Genomic DNA, 19,624 nt, shown 5'->3' with positions numbered 1-19,624 from the left:
CCTCCACATTGACTCTGTACCGGTACCCCCTGTACATAGCCTCCACATTGACTCTGTACTGGTACCCACTGTACATAGCCTCCACATTGACTCTGTACCGGTACCCCTGTATATAGCCTCCACATTGACTCTGTACCGGTACCCCCTGTATATAGCCTCCACATTGACTCTGTACCGTAACACCCTGTATATAGCCTCCACATTGACTATGTACTGGTACCCCCTGTATATAGCCACCACATTGACTCTGTACCGTAACACCCTTTATATAGCCTCCACACTGACTCTGTACCGTAACACCCTGTATATAGCCTTCACATTGACTCTGTACCGGTACCCCCTGTATATAGTCTCCACATTGACTCTGTACCAGTACGCCCTGTATATAGTCTCCACATTGACTCTGTACCGGTACCCCCTGTATATAGCCTCCACATTGACTCTGTACCGGTACCCCCTGTATATAGCCTCCACATTGACTCTGTACCGTAACACCCTGTATATAGCCTCCACATTGACTCTGTACCGGTACCCCCTGTATACAGCCTCCACATTGACTCTGTACCGATACCCCCTGTATATAGCCTCCACATTGACTCTGTACCGTAACACCCGTATATATCCTCCACATTGACTCTGTACCGTAACACCCTGTATATAGCCTCCACATTGACTCTGTACCGGTACCCCCTGTATTTAGCCTCCACATTGACTCTGTACCGTAACACCCTGTATATAGCCTCCACATTGACTCTGTACCGGTACCCCCTGTATATAGCCTCCACATTGACTCTGTACCGGTACCCACTGTATATAGCCTCCACATTGACTCTGAACCGTAACACCCTCTATATAGCCTCCACATTGACTCTGTATCAGTACACCCTGTATATAGCCTCCACATTGACTTTGTACCGTAACACCCTGTATATAGCCTCCACACTGACTCTGTACCGGTACCCCCTGTACATAGCCTCCACATTGACTCTGTACTGTAACACCCTGTATATAGCCTCCACATTGACTCTGTACTGTAACACCCTGTATATAGCCTCCACATTGACTCTGTACTGTAACACCCTGTATATAGCCTCCACATTGACTCTGTATCAGTACACCCTGTATATAGCCTCCACATTGACTCTGTACCGGTACCCCCTGTATATAGCCTCCACATTGACTCTGTACCGGTACCCCCTGTACATAGCCTCCACATTGACTCTGTACCGGTACCCACTGTATATAGCCTCCACATTGACTCTGAACCGTAACACCCTCTATATAGCCTCCACATTGACTCTGTATTGTACACCCTGTATATAGCCTCCACATTGACTCTGTACCGGTACCCCCTGTATATAGCCTCCACATTGACTCTGTACTGTAACACCCTGTATACAGCCTCCACATTGACTCTGTACCGTAACACCCTTTATATAGCCTCCACACTGACTCTGTACCGTAACACCCTGTATATAGCCTCCACACTGACTCTGTACCGTAACACCCTGTATATAGCCTCCACATTGACTCTGTAACGGTACCCCCTGTATATAGCCTCCACATTGACTCTGTACCGTAACACCCGTATATATCCTCCACACTGACTCTGTACCGTAACACCCTGTATATAGCCTCCACATTGACTCTGTACCGGTACCCCCTGTATTTAGCCTCCACATTGACTCTGTACCGTAACACCCTGTATATAGCCTCCACATTGACTCTGTACCGGTACCCCCTGTATATAGCCTCCACATTGACTCTGTACCGGTACCCACTGTATATAGCCTCCACATTGACTCTGAACCGTAACACCCTCTATATAGCCTCCACATTGACTCTGTATCAGTACACCCTGTATATAGCCTCCACATTGACTCTGTACCGGAACCCCCTGTATATAGCCTCCACACTGACTCTGTACCGTAACACCCTCTATATAGCCTCCACATTGACTCTGTACCGTAACACCCTGTATATAGCCTCCACATTGACTCTGTACCGTAACACCCGTACATATCCTCCACATTGACTCTGTACCGTAACACCCTGTATATAGCCTCCACACTGACTCTGTACCGGTACCCCCTGTACATAGCCTCCACATTGACTCTGTACTGTAACAACCTGTATATAGCCTCCACATTGACTCTGTACTGTAACACCCTGTATATAGCCTCCACATTGACTCTGTATCAGTACACCCTGTATATAGCCTCCACATTGACTCTGTACCGGTACCCCCTGTATATAGCCTCCACATTGACTCTGTACTGTAACACCCTGTATATAGCCTCCACATTGACTCTGTACCGTAACACCCTTTATATAGCCTCCACACTGACTCTGTACCGTAACACCCTGTATATAGCCTCCACATTGACTCTGTACCGTAACACCCTGTATATAGCCTACACATTGACTCTGTACCGGTACCCCCTGTATATAGCCTCCACATTGACTCTGTATCGTAACACCCTGTATATAGCCTCCACATTGACTCTGTACCGGTACCCCCTGTATATAGTCTCCACATTGACTCTGTACCGGTACCCCCTGTATATAGCCTCCACATTGACTCTATACCGGTACACCCTGTATATAGCCTCCACATTGACTCTGTACCGGTACCCCCTGTATATAGTCTCCACATTGACTCTGTACCGGTACCCCCTGTATATAGCCTCCACATTGACTCTGTACCGTCACACCCTGTATATAGCTTCCACATTGACTCTGTACCGGTACACCCTGTATATAGCCTCCACATTGACTCTGTACCGTCACACCCTGTATATAGCCTCCACACTGACTCTGTATCAGTACACCCTGTATATAGCCTCCACATTAACTCTGTACCGGTACCCCCTGTATATAGCATCCGCATTGACTCTGTACCGGTACCAATTGTATATATCTTCCACATTGACTGTACCGGTACCCCCTGTATATATCCTCCACGTTGACTCTGTACCGTAACACCCTGTATATAGCCTCCACATTGACTCTGTACCGGTACCCCCTGTATATAGTCTCCACATTGACTCTGTACCAGTACCCCCTGTATATAGTCTCCACATTGACTCTGTACCGGTACCCCCTGTATATAGCCTCCACATTGACTCTGTACCGTAACACCCTGTATACAGCCTCCACATTGACTCTGTACCGTAACACCCTGTATATAGCCTCCACATTGACTCTGTACCGTAACACCCTGTATATAGCCTCCACATTGACTCTGTACCGTAACACCCTGTATATAGCCTCCACATTGACTCTGTACCGGTACCCCCTGTATATAGCCTCCACATTGACTCTGTACCGTAACACCCTGTATATAGCCTCCACATTGACTCTGTACCGTAACACCCTGTATATAGCCTCCACATTGACTCTGTACCGTAACACCCTGTATATAGCCTCCACATTGACTCTGTACCGTAACACCCTGTATATAGCCTCGCTTGTTATTTCACTGCTGCTGTTTAATTAATTGTTACTTTTATTTTACACTTTTTTTCTTAACATGTTTTTTTTCTTAACCAACAATGTTTTAAGAAGTTTTAAGGGCCTGTAAGTAAGCATTTCACAGTAATGTTGTATTCTGTTGTATTCTGTGCATGTGACAAACACAATTCGATTTGACAGTGTTTTCCACCACAATCAACAAAACACCAAATTATGGAATTTCTCTCTGAAGAATGGTGCCGCATCCCTCCAATAGTGTTCCAGACATTTGTAGAATCTATGCCACGGTGCATTGAAGCTGCTCCGGTGGTCCAAAGACACTTTATGTTGGTGTTTCCATTATTTTGGCAGTTACCTGTCTATCTCAATGTAGACATACATTTAAGATATACAATATACCACACCCCACTCCGTTAATTAAACTTTTACCTACTAGCACCAACACTCACTTACCCCAAGGCGCTCAACTTACCCTGTCCTCATACTCAACTTACCCTGTCCTCATACTCAACTTACCCTGTCCTATCCCATATCTGGGGTAAGTTGTGCCAAGAGATCACTTTTTTTGGACAAGCTTTGTTTTCAAAACTATTATGTTTAAATTCATTCAGATTTTTCCAGGGATACACAACATCCTGAAAAATATGTAGATATCTTTTTTTTATAGAAAGAATACAATATTTCCCTTGACCTGAATGTAAAGAATGGCTCAACTTTAAAAAAATATATTTTTAAATTTACCTTTATTTTACTAGGCAAGTCAGTTAAGAACAAATTCTTATTTTCAATGACGGCCTAGGAACAGTGGGTTAACTGCCTGTTCAGGGGCAGAACGACAGATTTGTACCTTGTCAGATCGGGGATTCAAACTTGCAACCTTTCGGTGACTAGTCCAATGCTCTAACCACTCGGCTACCCTGCCGCACATTTGAAGAGTTATGAGAGTTATGTTAGATTAGTTGTGTGGAAGTTTATACTGGCTACGGTGTCTCAAAATGGAAAAACAGTACTATTGCCGCTTTTTTCTTGTTTCTCAAGCAAAGGTCTTACACTCGTTTGGTTCGGCTTGCCGAGTTCAGCCAGGCGCCAGCTGAACTGAAGCATGCTGACGCCTTAACCATAACCCTTTTCCTTACCTTAACCGCATTCTCCTAACCTGCCATGTTAATTCACCTAACCTACCACATTAATCATCCTAACCTGCTATGTAAACAAACCATCTGTGGTGACAAATATTTTCTGTATCACCAGACTGGACTTCATTTATGCTTTTTACGTAAAACTATTCATTATGCCTTGCTCATATCCATATCAAACATTATCGATATTGGTGCCCACCACTAATCTCTATCAGAGCAATTCATATTTGTGGCTTAGTTTACTCGCATTTGGGGAAATTAACAGTTAACTTAATAGGCATGGATTTATAATAATGTACAATTGTCAAAGTTTTAATTCAAGTGGAAAGTAAATGTAATGCGTGTATAGATGGATACTCATTATCAGCCTCTATTGGATAAAAATGGTGAATTGCTGTACTGTAATGATGGTCAATGTTTACTTGTACTGTATTTCTCTTTCTCTGTATGTGTTTACATGTTCTCTACCCCTCATTCTTCTCTTTCAGCAGGTTCTCAGCTGAGGGTATCTTCACTTGTTTATGTATGTGTGACCCTGTCAGACTGCTGAACAAGTGGTCAAGGCAAAGGGAGTCTACACAACTACGCAAGCAAGGAAAGTAAACACACCACAGACACGCACACACACATATTAACAGGCACATTGTTCACATACACACATCTACACAGACGTCGGGTCCATCCAGACGCCCTCCATCAGCGATGAGGTCTCCACTGCTTCGCCCATCATTGCATCACTTCCTGTCGCTGAGGCTGCTGGGTACTGCGGCCCCAAAGGCGGTGGAGCGGTTGGCAGCGGACGCCCTCCCCGTGGCGTTGAACTTTGAGGACCCCAGCGCCTTCAGGGTAAAGAGCTTTGGGGAGCTGCTCCGAGCATTAGGGGTGTTCCAACTCTGCTCTGTCCCAGTGCTGGTCAACAACTGTGGGAAGGTGAGATACTGGGAGGGAGGGAGGGAGGGAGGGAGGGAGGGAGGGAGAAGAGATATGCACTACATGAGCAGTATGAACCAGGGAAGGGTGAGAGAGAGAGGAATTGAGGGCAATGAGTGAGTGGTGAAGTGAGTGAATGAGTGAGTGTCACTACTTTTGACACCGACTCATAGGGCTCTGGTCAAAGGTTGTGCATTATATAGGGAATAGAGTGCCATTTGGAACTCAATCAGTAAGTGAGTGAGTGCAGACAGTCAAATGCTTACACTGTTGCACTCAATGTTGTCTGTCAATGTATAAAGGTCAAGTATGCTTGCCCGTCTCGGTTTCCCTCCCTGTCAATCAGAGCCCACTCTTTCTCTGCCTCTCATACTCCTTATTTATTTTTATATCCCCCTCTCTTTACCTTTAGACAGAATTATCTCTTTATTTGTACCTGACTCACTCACTCGCTCTCCCCTTAATTTTGACTCACTCATCCTCCCCTTCTTTCTTTCTTTCTTTCTTTCTTTCTTTCTTTCTTTCTTTCTTTCTTTCTTTCTTTCTTTCTTTCTTTCTTTCTTTCTTTCTTTCTTTCTTTCTTTCTTTCTTTCTTTCTTTCTTTCTTTCTTTCTTTCTTTCTTTCTTTCTTTCTTTCTTTCTTTCTTTCTTTCTTTCTTTCTTTCTTTCTTTCTTTCTTTCTTTCTTTCTTTCTTTCTTTCTTTCTTTCTTTCTTTCTTTCTTTCTTTCTTTCTTTCTTTCTTTCTTTCTTTCTTTCTTTGTCTCTTCCTCCCACTCTCAGCTCATGTCTGTAGCGCGGACTCTGCTCGGGAAAAAGGGGTTTGCCCTGTTCCTGCGGCCCTCTGTATATGCTCAGTTTGTGGCCGGGGAGAGTGAGGGCGAGATCACCCATTCCATGGAGAAGATGAGTTCCCTGGGACTCCGCCCCATGCTGGCTGTGCCCATTGAAGAGGACCTGGGAGAGAGCACTGGGTTAGACCACATATTTCTATGTTAAACCCCTTTCCACACTAGCGTGCTAAACTGTACTTCTGGGCTTGGATAGTTTAACTATTGTGGATCAAATCAAATTGTATTAGTCACAAGCGCAGAATACAACAGGTGAAATACTTACTTACAATCCCCTAACCAACAATGCAGTTTGCAATGCAAATTGGAGAATGGAGTGGGTCTATTGCAAATTGGAGTGGGTCTATGGTTTCTAGGATAATGGTGTTGATGTGAGCCATGACCTGCCTTTCAAAGCCCTTCATGGTTAGAGACGTGAGTGCTATGGGTCAGTAGTCATTTAGGCAGGTTACCTTAGAGTTCTTGGGCACAGGGACTATGGTGGTCTGCTTAAACCATGTTTGTATTATAGACTCGGACAGGGAGAGGTTGAAAATATGAGTGAAGACAGTTGCCAGTTGGTCAGCGCATACTCGCAGTACACGTCCTGGTAATTCGTCTGGCCCTGCGGCCTTGCGAATGTTGACCTGTTTAAAGGTCTTACTCACATCGACTGCAGAAGAGCGGTCGTCCGGAACAGCTGGTGCTTTCATACATGTTTCAGTGTTATTTGCCTCGAAGCGAGCAAAGAAGTAGTTTAGCTCATCTGGTAGACTCGTGTCACTGGGCAGTTTGCGGCTGTGCTTCCCTTTGATTTGCAAGCCCTGCCACATCTGACGAGCGTCGGAGCCGGTGCAGTACGATTCAATCTTAGTCCTGTATTCATGCTTTGCCTGTTTGATGGTTCGTCGGAGGGCATAGTGGGATTACTTATAAGCTTCCGGGTTAGGGTCCCGCTCCTTGAAAGCGGCAGCTCTTTTCTTTAGCTCAGTGCAGATGTTGTCTGTAATCCATGGATTCTGGTTGGGGTATGTACGTACGGTCACTGTGGGGACGGCATTATCGATGCACTTATTGATGAAGCCAATGACTGACGTAGTGTACTCCTCAATGCCATAGGAAGAATCCTGGAACATAATCCAGTCTGTGCTAGCAAAACAGTCCTGTAGCTTAGCATCTTTTTCATCTGACCACTTTTTTATAGACCGAGTCACTGATGCTTCCTGCTTTATTTTTTTCTTGTAAGCAGGAATCAGGAGGATAGAATTATGATCAGATTTGCCAAATGGAGGGTGGAGCTTTGAACGCGTCTCTGTGTGTGGAGTAGTTGGCGGTATACAGCTCATTGAGTGCGGTTTTAGTGCCAGCATCGGTCTGTGGTGCTATGTAGACAGCTACGAAAAATACAGATGAAAACTCTCTAGGTATACACTGTGGTCTACAGCTTATCATGAGATTTCTAAAAAAAAAATATTTAACCTTTATTTGACTAGGCAAGTTAGTTAAGAACAATTTTTTATTTACAATGACGTCCTCGGAACAGATGCTCTACCTCAGGTGAGCAAAGCCTTGAGACTTCCTTAGATATTGTGCATCAGCTGTTGTTTACATATTTGCAGTCCGCCACCCCTTGTCTAACAAGAGGCTGCTGTTCTATCTATGCCGATACATCATATAACCAGCCAGCTGTATGTTGATAATGTCGTCGTTCAGCTACGACTCCGTGAAGCATAAGATATTACAGTTGTTAATGTCCCGTTGGTAGTTTAATCTTCCTTGTTGGTCGTCGATTTTATTTTCCAATGATTGCACGTTAGCTAGAAGAACGGAAGGTTTATTCGATCGCATACAAATTCTCAGAAGGCAGCCTGACCTTCGTCCTCTTTTTCTCCGTTGTCTCTTCACACAAATGACGGGGATTTGGGCCTGTTCCCGGGAAAGTAGTATGTCGTTCACGTTGGGCTCTGTGGACTCGTTAAATGAAAAAAACAAAAAGACTGCCAGTTCGTGGTGAGTTATCGCTGTTCTGATGTCCAGAAGTTATTTTCGGTCATAAGAGATGGTAGCAGCAACATTTTGTACAAAATAAGTTAAAGATATGTAACCAGGCTCAGTTCAGTTTGGCTCAGTGGTATGAAAAAGGTTTTATGCTGGCAATGCTCGGCTATCATACGCAGTGCAATTACATGGATTTCATGCAGCACTTTACATAAATTGATGATAAAGATCTATTTAACTTTTTTCAATGTTTGTTTTCATTCAGAAATATTGAAGGGCCTCCAGAGTAGCGCAGCGCTCTAAGGCAATACATCGCAGTGTTTGAGTCGTCACTACAGACCCGGGTTCGATCCCGGGCTATGTCGCAGCCGGCCACAACCGGGAGATCCATGAGGTGGCGCACAATTGGCATTGTCCTTATTAGGGGAGGGTTTGGCTGGCCGGGATGTCCTTGTCCCATCGCGCTCTAGCGATTCCTTGTGGCGGGAGTTGCAGTGTTGAGACAAGACTGTAACTACCAATTGGATATAACGAAATTGGGGAGAAAAGGGGACAAAACAAAATTCAAATAATAATAAAAAAATATGGAATAACTTTCAGTCTGAATGCATGTGGTCAATTGTCAACAGGGAGCGACGGTACAACGACAACCTGGCGTCCATGTTGGAATGCGTCGACATGTCCCATAGCAATACATGGAGCAAAGATCCCATGATGCAGCTGAAGATCACTGCCTTGCTCAGTCCAGAGCTGTGTGTAAGTGTCTGACTTACTTGACTAAAACCCTTTTACTCTGCGAGGAGCATAGTTCATGCTTTTTTTGGTTTGTTAAGTTTATTTCTTCCATTTTTTTGTAAGTGAATGCCTTTCTATTGAAACAATCTTTCTCCATTGTGTGTAATCATGGTATTAATTAGACCTTTGAAGACTAAATCATTTTAATTGTACTATCCTGCAGGGTTGAGGCCAATTCCATTTCAATACAGTTCCACATTTCCACATTTTAATCATAGAAAATCCTTGAGGAGAATTGGAATTTCAGTTTGCATCCAGAATTGAATTGAAATGGAATATAGCCCATATACCCCAACCCTGCTGTCTTCCTGCCCTTATGAAATATATTGTTTAAGCAATAAACACTACATTCCTGTGTAGCCTGAGTGCCCGTCTGTTTGTGCTATCATACCAACTTCTTGTTGTCATGAAACACAATGTTTACCTTGACAAGGACTGAAATTGTAATCGCACAAACAGGTCTGGGACCAGTCTAGCTCTTGTGTATAACTAGCTCTCTATTATTTATTAACAATATCGTCCAATAAAGGGACCTGATCTAGGATCAGGTCCTCCCTGTCCATAACAATATCATTCAATATGATCTAAGAGGCAAAACCGATCCTGAATCAGCATTCCGACTCTGAGGCAATTGATAAATGCATGCACAGATCTCTGTTGACACATTTCCCTTTGTACTTAGGTGAAGCTTTCAACCCTGCTCTCAGAACAACAGTATGACCTAGACCTCCTAGTCAGAGCCATGGACGGAGAGGTGGGTGAGCCATTTTGTGAGATGTTCAGATGCCTCTCTATAAGTCTAGAGCAGTAGTTCCCAAACTTTTCATTGTCCCGTACCCCTTCAAACATTCAACCTCCAGCTGCCTACCCCCTCTCGCACCAGGGTCAGCGCACTCTCAAATGTTGTTTTTTTCATCATTGTAAGCCTGCCACACACACTATACGATACATTTATTTCTGTACAGCACTAAATAATAAATATCAGCTGATGTAAAAAGGGCTATATAAATACATTTGATTTGACATTTGATTTGTTTTATTCAACATAAGAATGAGTGTGAGTTTTTGTCACAACCCGGCTAGTGGGAAGTGACAAAGAGCTCTTATAGGACCAGGGCACAAATAATAATATAATAATAATCGATCATTTTGCTCTTTATTTAACCATCTTACATATAAAACCTAATTTCTCAATTCGAAAATTGTGAATAACCACAGGTTAATGAGAAGGGTGTGCTTAAAAGGATCGACATAACTATGCAATGTTGGGTTGTATTGGAGTGAGTCTCAGTCTTCAATCATTTTCCACACAGTCTTGTGTCTGTATTTAGTTTTCATGCTAGCGAGGGCCGAGAATCCACCCTCATATAGGTACAGTGGTTTGTGAAAGTATTCACCTCCCTTGGCATTTTTCCTATTTTGTTGCCTTACAACCTGTAATTAAAATGCATTTTTGGGGGGTTTGTATCATTTGATTTACACAACATGCCTACCACTTTGAACATGGCACATTCTTCAAGGCAAAACTGCTCTAGCTCCTTCAAAATGGATGGGTTCCGCTGGGGTACAGCAATCTTTAAGTCATACCACAGATTCTCAAGGGTAGGATACTCTGAGCGCAGCCCAATCCAGAAATCTGGCAGTGGCTTCTGATTAGATTTTCACAGAACCGCTTGTTGCAATTTCAATGAGGCTCTCTTGTTCAGTGGACTGGAGGCAGGGCATGAAAGGGATAATGAATCCAGTTGTTTGTGTCATCCATTTCGGGAAAGTACCTGCGTAATTGCGCACCCAACTCACTCAGGTGCTTCGCTATATCCCATTTGACATTGTCTGTAAACTTGAGGTAATTTGCACACAAAAAATCATACAAAGATGGAAAGACCTGTGTGTTGTCCTTGTTAATGGAGACAGAAAAGAGCTCCAAATTCTTAATCATAGCCTGTCCAGCACATTGAATATAGCTGCGGAGAGTCCCTGTAATCCTCGATTCAGATCATTCAGGTGAGAAAAAACATCACCCAGATAGGCCAGTCGCGTAAGAAACCCGTCATCATGCAAACGGTCAGACAAGTGAAAATTATGGTCAGTAAAGAAAACTTTAAGCTAGTCTCTCAATTTAAAAAAAGTGTCAATACTTTGCCCCTTGATAACCAGCGCACTTCTGTATGTTGATACATATCTTGACCACCAAAGTCAATTTGATGTCACAAAGCTGTCCAGTACTTTAAAAATATCCTCTCCTTTTGCCCTGGTTTCCAGTGGTTTGCAGAAGAGGATGTCTTCCTTAATTGACCCCCCATAAATGTGACGGACATATACCAGGAGCTGTGCCAGGCCCTCCATGTGTGTTGATTCATCAAGCTGTAGCGCATAGAATTCACTGGCTTGTATACGAAGCAGTAATTGTTTCAGAACATCTCCTGCCATGTCACTGATGAAACTGTGTTATTCGATGGAGACATTGTCTGTATAGTTATTTCGTGCCCTTTCCCCCAGCCATATCCATGACAGCAGGAAGAATTAAGTCCTCCACAATAGTATGGGGCTTGCCTGTCCTAGCCACTCGGTAGCTCACCATATAAGAAGTGTCCAGCCCCTTCTTATTAATGGAATCTGTTGCTTTTATACATGTCTTACTACTCAAAAGTCGTCTTAATTCTCACTCCAAAACCTCCTGTGGCTTGTTTTTCAAATTGGCATGTTTTGTTTCTAAATGTCTGCGCAGAGTGAAGGTTTCCCTGAGTTGTGAGATAGTACTTTTGCAAATTTAACACACTGAGGAAAGGTACTACTCCCAAGTGAACCCCAAATCAATGTAGTTCTCATCATATTTGTGCCTCTTTGATGGTCCAACGTCCCTGTTTGTTATTCGGTGCTTTCCTGGGTAGGGGGGCAGTAGCTCTCCGGCTGCATCAGATTTACAACTGTCAGTGTCCATGCTAGCTGGGCTAACAACAAATGTAGAATTACATGTGGCTAGCATTGGATGTGCTCGTGGACGCAGAACAACTTCTGTTGTCGACAGGTGCAGGTGTAGAACTGCTGGTAGAAGCAGTATTACCCGTAGAGCTGTTATGTGTCTCTATGGACACGGGCCTTACTAAATGGACTGTTTGAAAATGTGAAAAAAGTAGATTTTTTTATTTTTATTATGTGTAACACATTTTTATTTGGCGTACCCCTGACTGCATTGTGCACCCCCCCCCCCCCCTAGTTTGGCAATACCTGGTCTAGAGTGATGACTGATCCACTTTCTGGTCCTGTCTCCCACAGCCAATCAGCTTCCCCGGTTTACAGGAGAGCGAGAACACACATTTCCTGTGCGGCCTTCAGAGGCTCAACAAAGTGGGAGAGGTATGGAGAGAAAAAAATATGTATTTTCATAAATTCATAAATATTGTCCACATACATGTATTTATACTTTTATACTTAGATGCCCCATGTGTCCTGTAGTGTATCTTATTTTACACATTAAATTATATTTATTGCTTCAATGCACCATGTGCCCTGTAATATATATTTTTTACTGCATGCAATGATATTCTTGTCATGAAGTTAGATGTAGAAGAGTCAGTAAAACTTTACCTTAAATAGCCCTTGTACCAACAGATACAGTTGAAGTCGGACGCTTGCATACACTTCGGTTGGAGTCATTAAAACTTGTTTTTCAACCACTCCACAAATTACGTGTTAACAAACTATAGTTTTGGAAAGTCATTTTGGACATCTATGTGCATGACACAAGCCATTTTTCCAACAATTGTTTACAGACAGATGATTTCACTTTTAATTCACTGTATCACAATTCCAGTGGGTCAGAAATTTACATACACTAAGTTGACTGTGCCTTTAAATAGCTTGGGAAATTCCAGAAAATGATGTCATGGCTTTTGAAGCTGCTGATAGGCTAATTGACATCATTTGAGTCAATTGGAGGTGTACCTGTGGATGTATTTCAAGACCTACCTTCAAACTCAGTGCCTCTTAGCTTGACATCATGGGAAAATCAAAAGAAATCAGCCAAGACCTCAGAAAAAAATTGTAGACCTCCACAAGCCTGGTTCATCCTTGGGAGCAATTTCCAAACGCCTGAAGGTACCACGTTTATCTGTACAAACAATAGTACTCAAGTATAAACACCATGGGACCGCGCAGCCGTCATACCACTCAGGAAGGAGATGCGTTCTGTCTCTTAGAGATGAACATACTTTGGTGCAAAAAGTGCAAATCAATCCCAGAGCAACAGCAAAGGACCTTGTGAAGATGCTGGAGGACACAGGTACAAACGTATCTATATCCACAGTAAAATGAGTACTATATCGACATAACCTGAAAGGCCGTTCAGCAAGGAAGAGGCCACTGCTCCAAAACCGTCATAAAAAAGCCAGTCTACCTACAGTTTGCAACTGCACATGGGGACAAAGATCATTCTTTTAGGAGAAATGTCCTCTGGTCTGAAGAAACAAAAATAGAACTGTTTGGCCATAGTGACCATTGTCATGTTTGGAGGAAAAAGGGGGATGCTTGCAAGCCGAAGAACACCATCCCAATCGTGAAGCACGGGGTGGCAGCATCATGTTGTGGGGGTGCTTTGCTGCAGGAGGTACTGGTGCACACAAAATAGATGGCTTCATGAGGGAGGAAAATGATTTGGATATATTGAAGCAACATCTCAAGACATCAGTCAGGAAGTTAAAGCTGGGTCCCAAATGGATCTTCCAAATGGACAATGACCCCAAGCATACTTCCAAAGTTGTGGCAAAATGGCTTAAGGACAACAAAGTCAAGGTATTGGAGTGGCCATCACAAAGCCCTGACCTCAATTCCATAGAAAATTTGTGGGCAGAACTGAAAAAGCGTGTACGAGCAAGGAGGCCTACAAACACCCATCTTGTTGTGGGAAGTTTGTGGAAGGCTACCCAAAATGTTTGACCCAAGTTAAACAATTTAAAGGCAATGCTACCAAATACTAATTAAGTGTATGTAAACTTCTGACCCACTGGGAATGTGATGAAAGAAATAAAAGCTGAAATAAATCATTCTCTCTACTATTATTCTGACATTTCACATTCTTAAAATAAAGTGGTGATCCTAACTGACCTAAGACAAGGAATGTTTACTTAGATTAAATGTCGAGAATTGTGAAAAACAGATTGAATGTATTTGGCTAAGGTGTATGTAAACTTCCGATTTCAACTGTAACTGCCAAAATAATGGAAACACTTGAGTAGATGGGGTCAATGAATGGTTTGAAAAGCATGAAAATAATGTAAATCATATGCCATGGTTGTCTCAGTTATCAGATCTCAACCCAAATTTAACACTTATTATGGAGCGGAGCCTGAGACTATTTTTTACCACCATCAACAAAACACCAAATGAAAGAATTTCTCATTGAAGAATGGTGTCGCATCCCTCCAATAGAGTTCCTGACACTAGTAGAATCTAATACAAGGCGCATGGAAGCTGCTCTGGCTAATGGTGGCACAACACCCTATTAAACACCCTATTAAGACACTTTATGTTGGTGTTTCCTTTATTTGGGCAGTTACATTTATGTAACTACTCATTAATAGCTGTAGTTACAACATTGTATTCACATGTACTAACATACTATCTGCTTTGTAATTACATGGTCATGGTCTCCAACCCTGTTCCTGGAGAGCTTTACCGTCCTGTAGGTTTTCACTCCAACCCTAATATAGCATACCTGATTCTAAAAATTAGCTGGTTGATCAACTGAATCAGGTTAATTACAACTGGGGTTGAATTGAAAACCTACAGGACGGTAGTTCTCCAGGAACAGGGTTGGGGAGCCCTGGCCTACACATTATAGACGTAAAAATACTTTAGGTAAAGTGTTACCAAAGTTCCATTGCTATATGTGTTTCTTTCTCAGGCCAGTGCCAACAAAGTGCGAGTTCTGGTTGACGCAGAGTATACATACATGAACCCCGCCCTCTCACTCGTCACCATGGCCATGATGAAGAAGTTCAACCAAGATGGCGCCTGGATCTGGAACACCTACCAGTGTTACCTTAAGGTAGTCTAGTTTTCAGACTTACAGTGCATTTGGAAAGTATTCAGACCCAATCACTTTTTCCAGATTTTGTTCGATTACAGCTTTATTGGAAGAAGTGGAAGAAGTAGAATTTGAACCTACACATAATAACCCGTAATGACAAAGCAAACAGTTTTTTTTACATTTTTGCAAATGTATTCAAAATAAAATACATAAATACCTTATTTACATAAGTATTCAGACCCTTTGCTCTGAGAATCAATTGAGTACAGCAGCATCCTGTTATCATTGATCATCCTTGAGATGTTTCTACAACTTAATTGGAGTCCACCTGTGGTAAATTCAATTGACTGGACATGATTTGGAAAGGCACACACCTGTCTATATAAGGTCCAACAGTTGGCAGTGCATGTCAGAACAAAAAACAAGCCATGAGGTCAAAGGAATTGTCCGTAGAGCTCCAAGACAGGATTATGTCGAGGCACCGGTCTAGGGAAGGGTACCAAAACATTTCTGCAGCATTGAAGGTCCCCAAGAACACAGTGGCCTCCATCATTCTTAAATGGAAGAAGCTTTGTAACCACTAGACTCTCCCTAGAGCTGGCCGTACGACCAAACTGAGCAATTGGGGAGAAGGGCCTTGGTTGGGGAGGTGACCAAGAACCCGATGGTCACTCTGACAAAGCTCCAGAGTTCCTCTGTGGAGATTGAAGAACCTTCCAGAAGGACAACCATCTTTGAAGCACTCCAACAATCAGGATTTTATGGTAAATTTGATAGACGGAAGCCACTCCTCAGCAAAAGGCACATGACAGCCCACTTGGAGTTTGCCAAAATGCACCTAAAGGATTCTCAGACCATGAGAAACAAGATTCTCTGGTCTGATGAAACCAAGATCGAACTCTTTGGCCTGAATGTCAAGCATCAACTCTGGAGGAAACCAGGCACCGCTCATCACCTGGCCAATACCATCCCTACGGTGAACCATGGTGGTGGCAGCATCACACTGTGGGGATTTTTTTCAGCGGCAGGGACTGGGAGACTAGTCAGTGTGGAGGGAAAGATGAATGGAGCAAAGTACAGAGAGATCCTTGATGAAAACCTGCTCCAGAGTACTCAGGAAGTCGGACTTGGCCGAAGGTTCACATTCCAACAGGGGCTGGGCCCTAAGTACACAGCCAAGACAACGCAGGAGTGGCTTTTCTCTGAATGTCCTTGAGGGGCCCAGCCAGAGCCCGGACTTGAACCCGATTGAACATCTCTGGAGAGACCTGAAAATAGCTGTGCAGCGACACTCCCCTCCAACCTGACAGAACTTGAGAGGATCTGCAGAAGAGAATGGGAGAAACTCCCCAAATGCAGGTGTGCCAAGCTTGTAGCATCATACCCAAAAAGACTTGAGGCTGTAATTACTGCTTAAGGTTCTTCAAAAAAGTACTGAGTAAAGTGTATGAATACTTATCCACGTGATATTTGGGGGTGGAAGCATGATGTTTCCACCCCCATGCTTCACAGTAGGTATGGTGTTCTTTGGATGCAACTCAGTATTCTTTGTCCTCCGAGTTTTTACCAAAAAGTTCTATTTTGGTTTCATCTGATCATATGATATTCTCCCAATCTTCTTCTGGATTATCCAAATGCTCTCTAGCAAACTTCAGATGGGCCTGCACATGTACTGGCTTAAGCAGGGGGACACGTCTGGCACTGCATGATCTGAGTCTCTGGCGGCGTAGTGTGTTACTGATGGTAGGCTTTGTTACTTTGGTCCCAGCTCTCTGCAGGTCATTCACTAGGTCCCCCCGTGTGGCTCTGGGATTTTTGCTCACCGTTCTTGTGATCATTTTGACCCCACGGGGTGAGATCTTGCGTGGAGCCCCAGATCGAGTGAGATTATCAGTGGTCTTGTATGTCTTCCATTTCCTAATAATTGCTCCCACAGTTGATTTCTTCAAACCAAGCTGCTTACCTATTGCAGATTCAGTCTTCCCAGCCTGGTGCAGGTCTACAATTTTGTTTCTGGTGTCCTTTGACAGCTTTTTTGTCTTGGCCATAGTGGAGTTTGGAGTGTGACTGTTTGAGGTTGTGGACAGGTGTCTTTTATACTGATAACAAGTTCAAACAGGTGCCATTAATACAGGTAACGAGTGGAGGACAGAGGAGCCTCTTAAAGAAGAAGTTACGGGTCTGTGAGAGCCAGAAATCTTGCTTGTTTGTAGATGACCAAATACTTATTTTCCACCATAATTTGCAAATAAATTCATTAAAAATCCTACAATGTGATTTTCTGGATCTTTTTTTCTCATTTTGTCTGTCATAGTTGAAGTGTACCTATGATGAAAATTACAGGCCTCTCTTATCTTTTAAAGTGGGAGAACTTGCACAATTGGTGGCTGACTAAATACTTTTTTACCCCACTATACATACACCGTAGCCAAATACTTTAAACTCAGTTTTCACAATTCCTGACATTTAGTCCTAGTAAAAATTCCCTGTTTTAGGTCAGTTAGCCTCACCACTTTATTTTAAGAATGTGAAATGTCAGAATAATAGTAGAGAGAATGATTTATTTCAGCTTTTATTTCTTTCACCACATTCCCAGTGGGTCAGAAGTCTACATACACTCAATTAGTATTTGGTAGCATTGCCTTTAAATTGTTTAACTTGGGTCAAACGTTTTGGGTAGCCTTCCACAAGCTTCCCACAACAAGTTGGGTGAATTTTGACCCATTCCTCCTGACAGAGCTGGTGTAACTGAGTCAGATTTGTAGGCCTCCTTGCTCGCACACTCTTTTTCAGTTCTGCCCACAAATGTTCTATGGGATTGAGGTCAGGGCTTTGTGATGGCCACTCAAATACCTTGACTTTCTTGTCCTTAAGCAATTTTGCCACAACTTTGGAAGTATGTTTGGGGTCATTGTCCATTTGGAAGATCCATTTGTGACCCAGCTATAACCTCCTGACTGTTGTCTTAAGATGTTGTTTTAATATATCCACATAATTTTCCCTCCCTCATGATGCCATCTATTTTATGGAGTGCACCAGTCCCTCCTGCAGCAAAGCACCCCACAACATCATGCTGCCACCCCCGTGCTTCACGGTTGGGATGGTGTTCTTCGGCTTGCAAGCCTCCCCCTTTTCCTCCAAACATAACGATGGGCATTATGGCCAAACAGTTCTATTTTTGTATCATCAGACCAGAGGGTATTTCTCCAAAAAGTACTATCTTTGTCCCCATGTGCAGTTGCAAACCGTAGTCTTGCTTTTTTATTGTGGTTTTGGAGCAGTGGCTTCTTCCGTGCTGACCGGCCTTTCAGGTTATGTCGATATAGATACTTTTGTACCTGTTTCCTCAGCATCTTCACAAGGTCCTTTGCTGTTGTTCTGGGATTGATTTGCACTTTTTTCACCAAAGTACGTTCATCTCTAGGAGACAAAACACATCTCCTTCCAGAGTGGTATGACGGCTGCGTGGACCCATGGTGTTTATACTTGCATACTATTGTTTGTACAGATGAACGTGGTACCTTCAGGCGTTTGGAAATTGCTCCCAAGGATCAACCAGACTTGTGGAGGTCTACCATTTATTTTCTGAGGTCTTGGCTGATTTATTTTGATTTTCCCATTATGTCAGGCAAAGAGGCACTGAGTTTGACGTTAGGCCTTGAAATACATCCACAGGTACACCTCCAATTGACTCAAATGGTGTCAATAAGCCTATCAGAAGCTTGTAAAGCCATGACATCATTTTTCATTTCCCAAGCTATTTAAAGGCACAGTCAACTTAGTGTATGTAAACTTCTGACCCACTGGAATTGTGATACAGTGAATTATAAGTGAAATAATCTGTCTGTAAACAATTGTTGGAAATTGACTTGTGTCATGCACGAAGTACCGTAGATGTCCTAACCAACTTGCCAAAACTATAGTTTGTTCACAAGAAATTTGTGGAGTGGTTGAAAAATGAGTTTTAATGACTCCGACCTTTTAATGACCTTTTACTCACGTGTTACCATATGTTTTTCCTATAAAATGTAATTGTGCTTGTGGTTAATACAATACCTGCAAATTTGTCCTCTCTCCCCCCCCTCTCTCTTTATGTTTCGCCCTTCATTACTTTCTCTCTGATATTCTCCCCCCTCTGTCTTCCTGTCCCTTCAGGAATCGCGGTCTCTCCTGCTCGAGGACGTCCGCCTGTCCATCAGCGAGTCCTTCTGTCTGGGTGTGAAGCTTGTGAGAGGGGCGTACATGGACAAAGAAAGGAAACTGACCAATAGTGAGGGGTGTTCAGAATCTGTTCACGAATCCTGGGAGCACACCAATGACAGGTAACTCTCTTGTGCGTGTCGGTTTTTGGGGTGACGAAAGATGTTATATTACGGAGTGGTGCTCCCGACGTTCACATAACCAATGTCCAAATAATCAATTATTTCTCCTC

General features: G+C 43.1%; 1 protein-coding gene across 2 annotated transcripts in view; it reads left to right on the top strand.

Annotated features, from left to right (window-relative positions):
- The window catches only part of prodh2 (proline dehydrogenase 2), a 29,998-nt gene that overhangs the window by 5,578 nt on the left and 4,796 nt on the right, over positions 1-19,624 (top strand). The window contains exons 2-8 of one of the 2 annotated variants that reach the window (XM_064950972.1): positions 5,102-5,543; positions 6,325-6,515; positions 8,999-9,125; positions 9,847-9,918; positions 12,441-12,521; positions 15,067-15,210; positions 19,348-19,514. In XM_064950972.1, coding sequence (XP_064807044.1) covers positions 5,316-5,543; positions 6,325-6,515; positions 8,999-9,125; positions 9,847-9,918; positions 12,441-12,521; positions 15,067-15,210; positions 19,348-19,514 — 1,010 coding nt within the window. In that variant the 5' untranslated portion in view covers positions 5,102-5,315. The remainder of the gene's footprint in view (positions 1-5,101; positions 5,544-6,324; positions 6,516-8,998; positions 9,126-9,846; positions 9,919-12,440; positions 12,522-15,066; positions 15,211-19,347; positions 19,515-19,624) is intronic. The other variant, XM_064950973.1, reaches the window with a different exon arrangement.

This window comes from Oncorhynchus masou, chromosome 31 (assembly GCF_036934945.1).
Source record: "Oncorhynchus masou masou isolate Uvic2021 chromosome 31, UVic_Omas_1.1, whole genome shotgun sequence".
Classification (NCBI taxonomy): domain Eukaryota; kingdom Metazoa; phylum Chordata; class Actinopteri; order Salmoniformes; family Salmonidae; genus Oncorhynchus; species Oncorhynchus masou.
The sequence above is the reverse complement of the archived record's forward strand: the minus strand, read 5'-3'. Positions and strand labels throughout refer to the sequence as shown.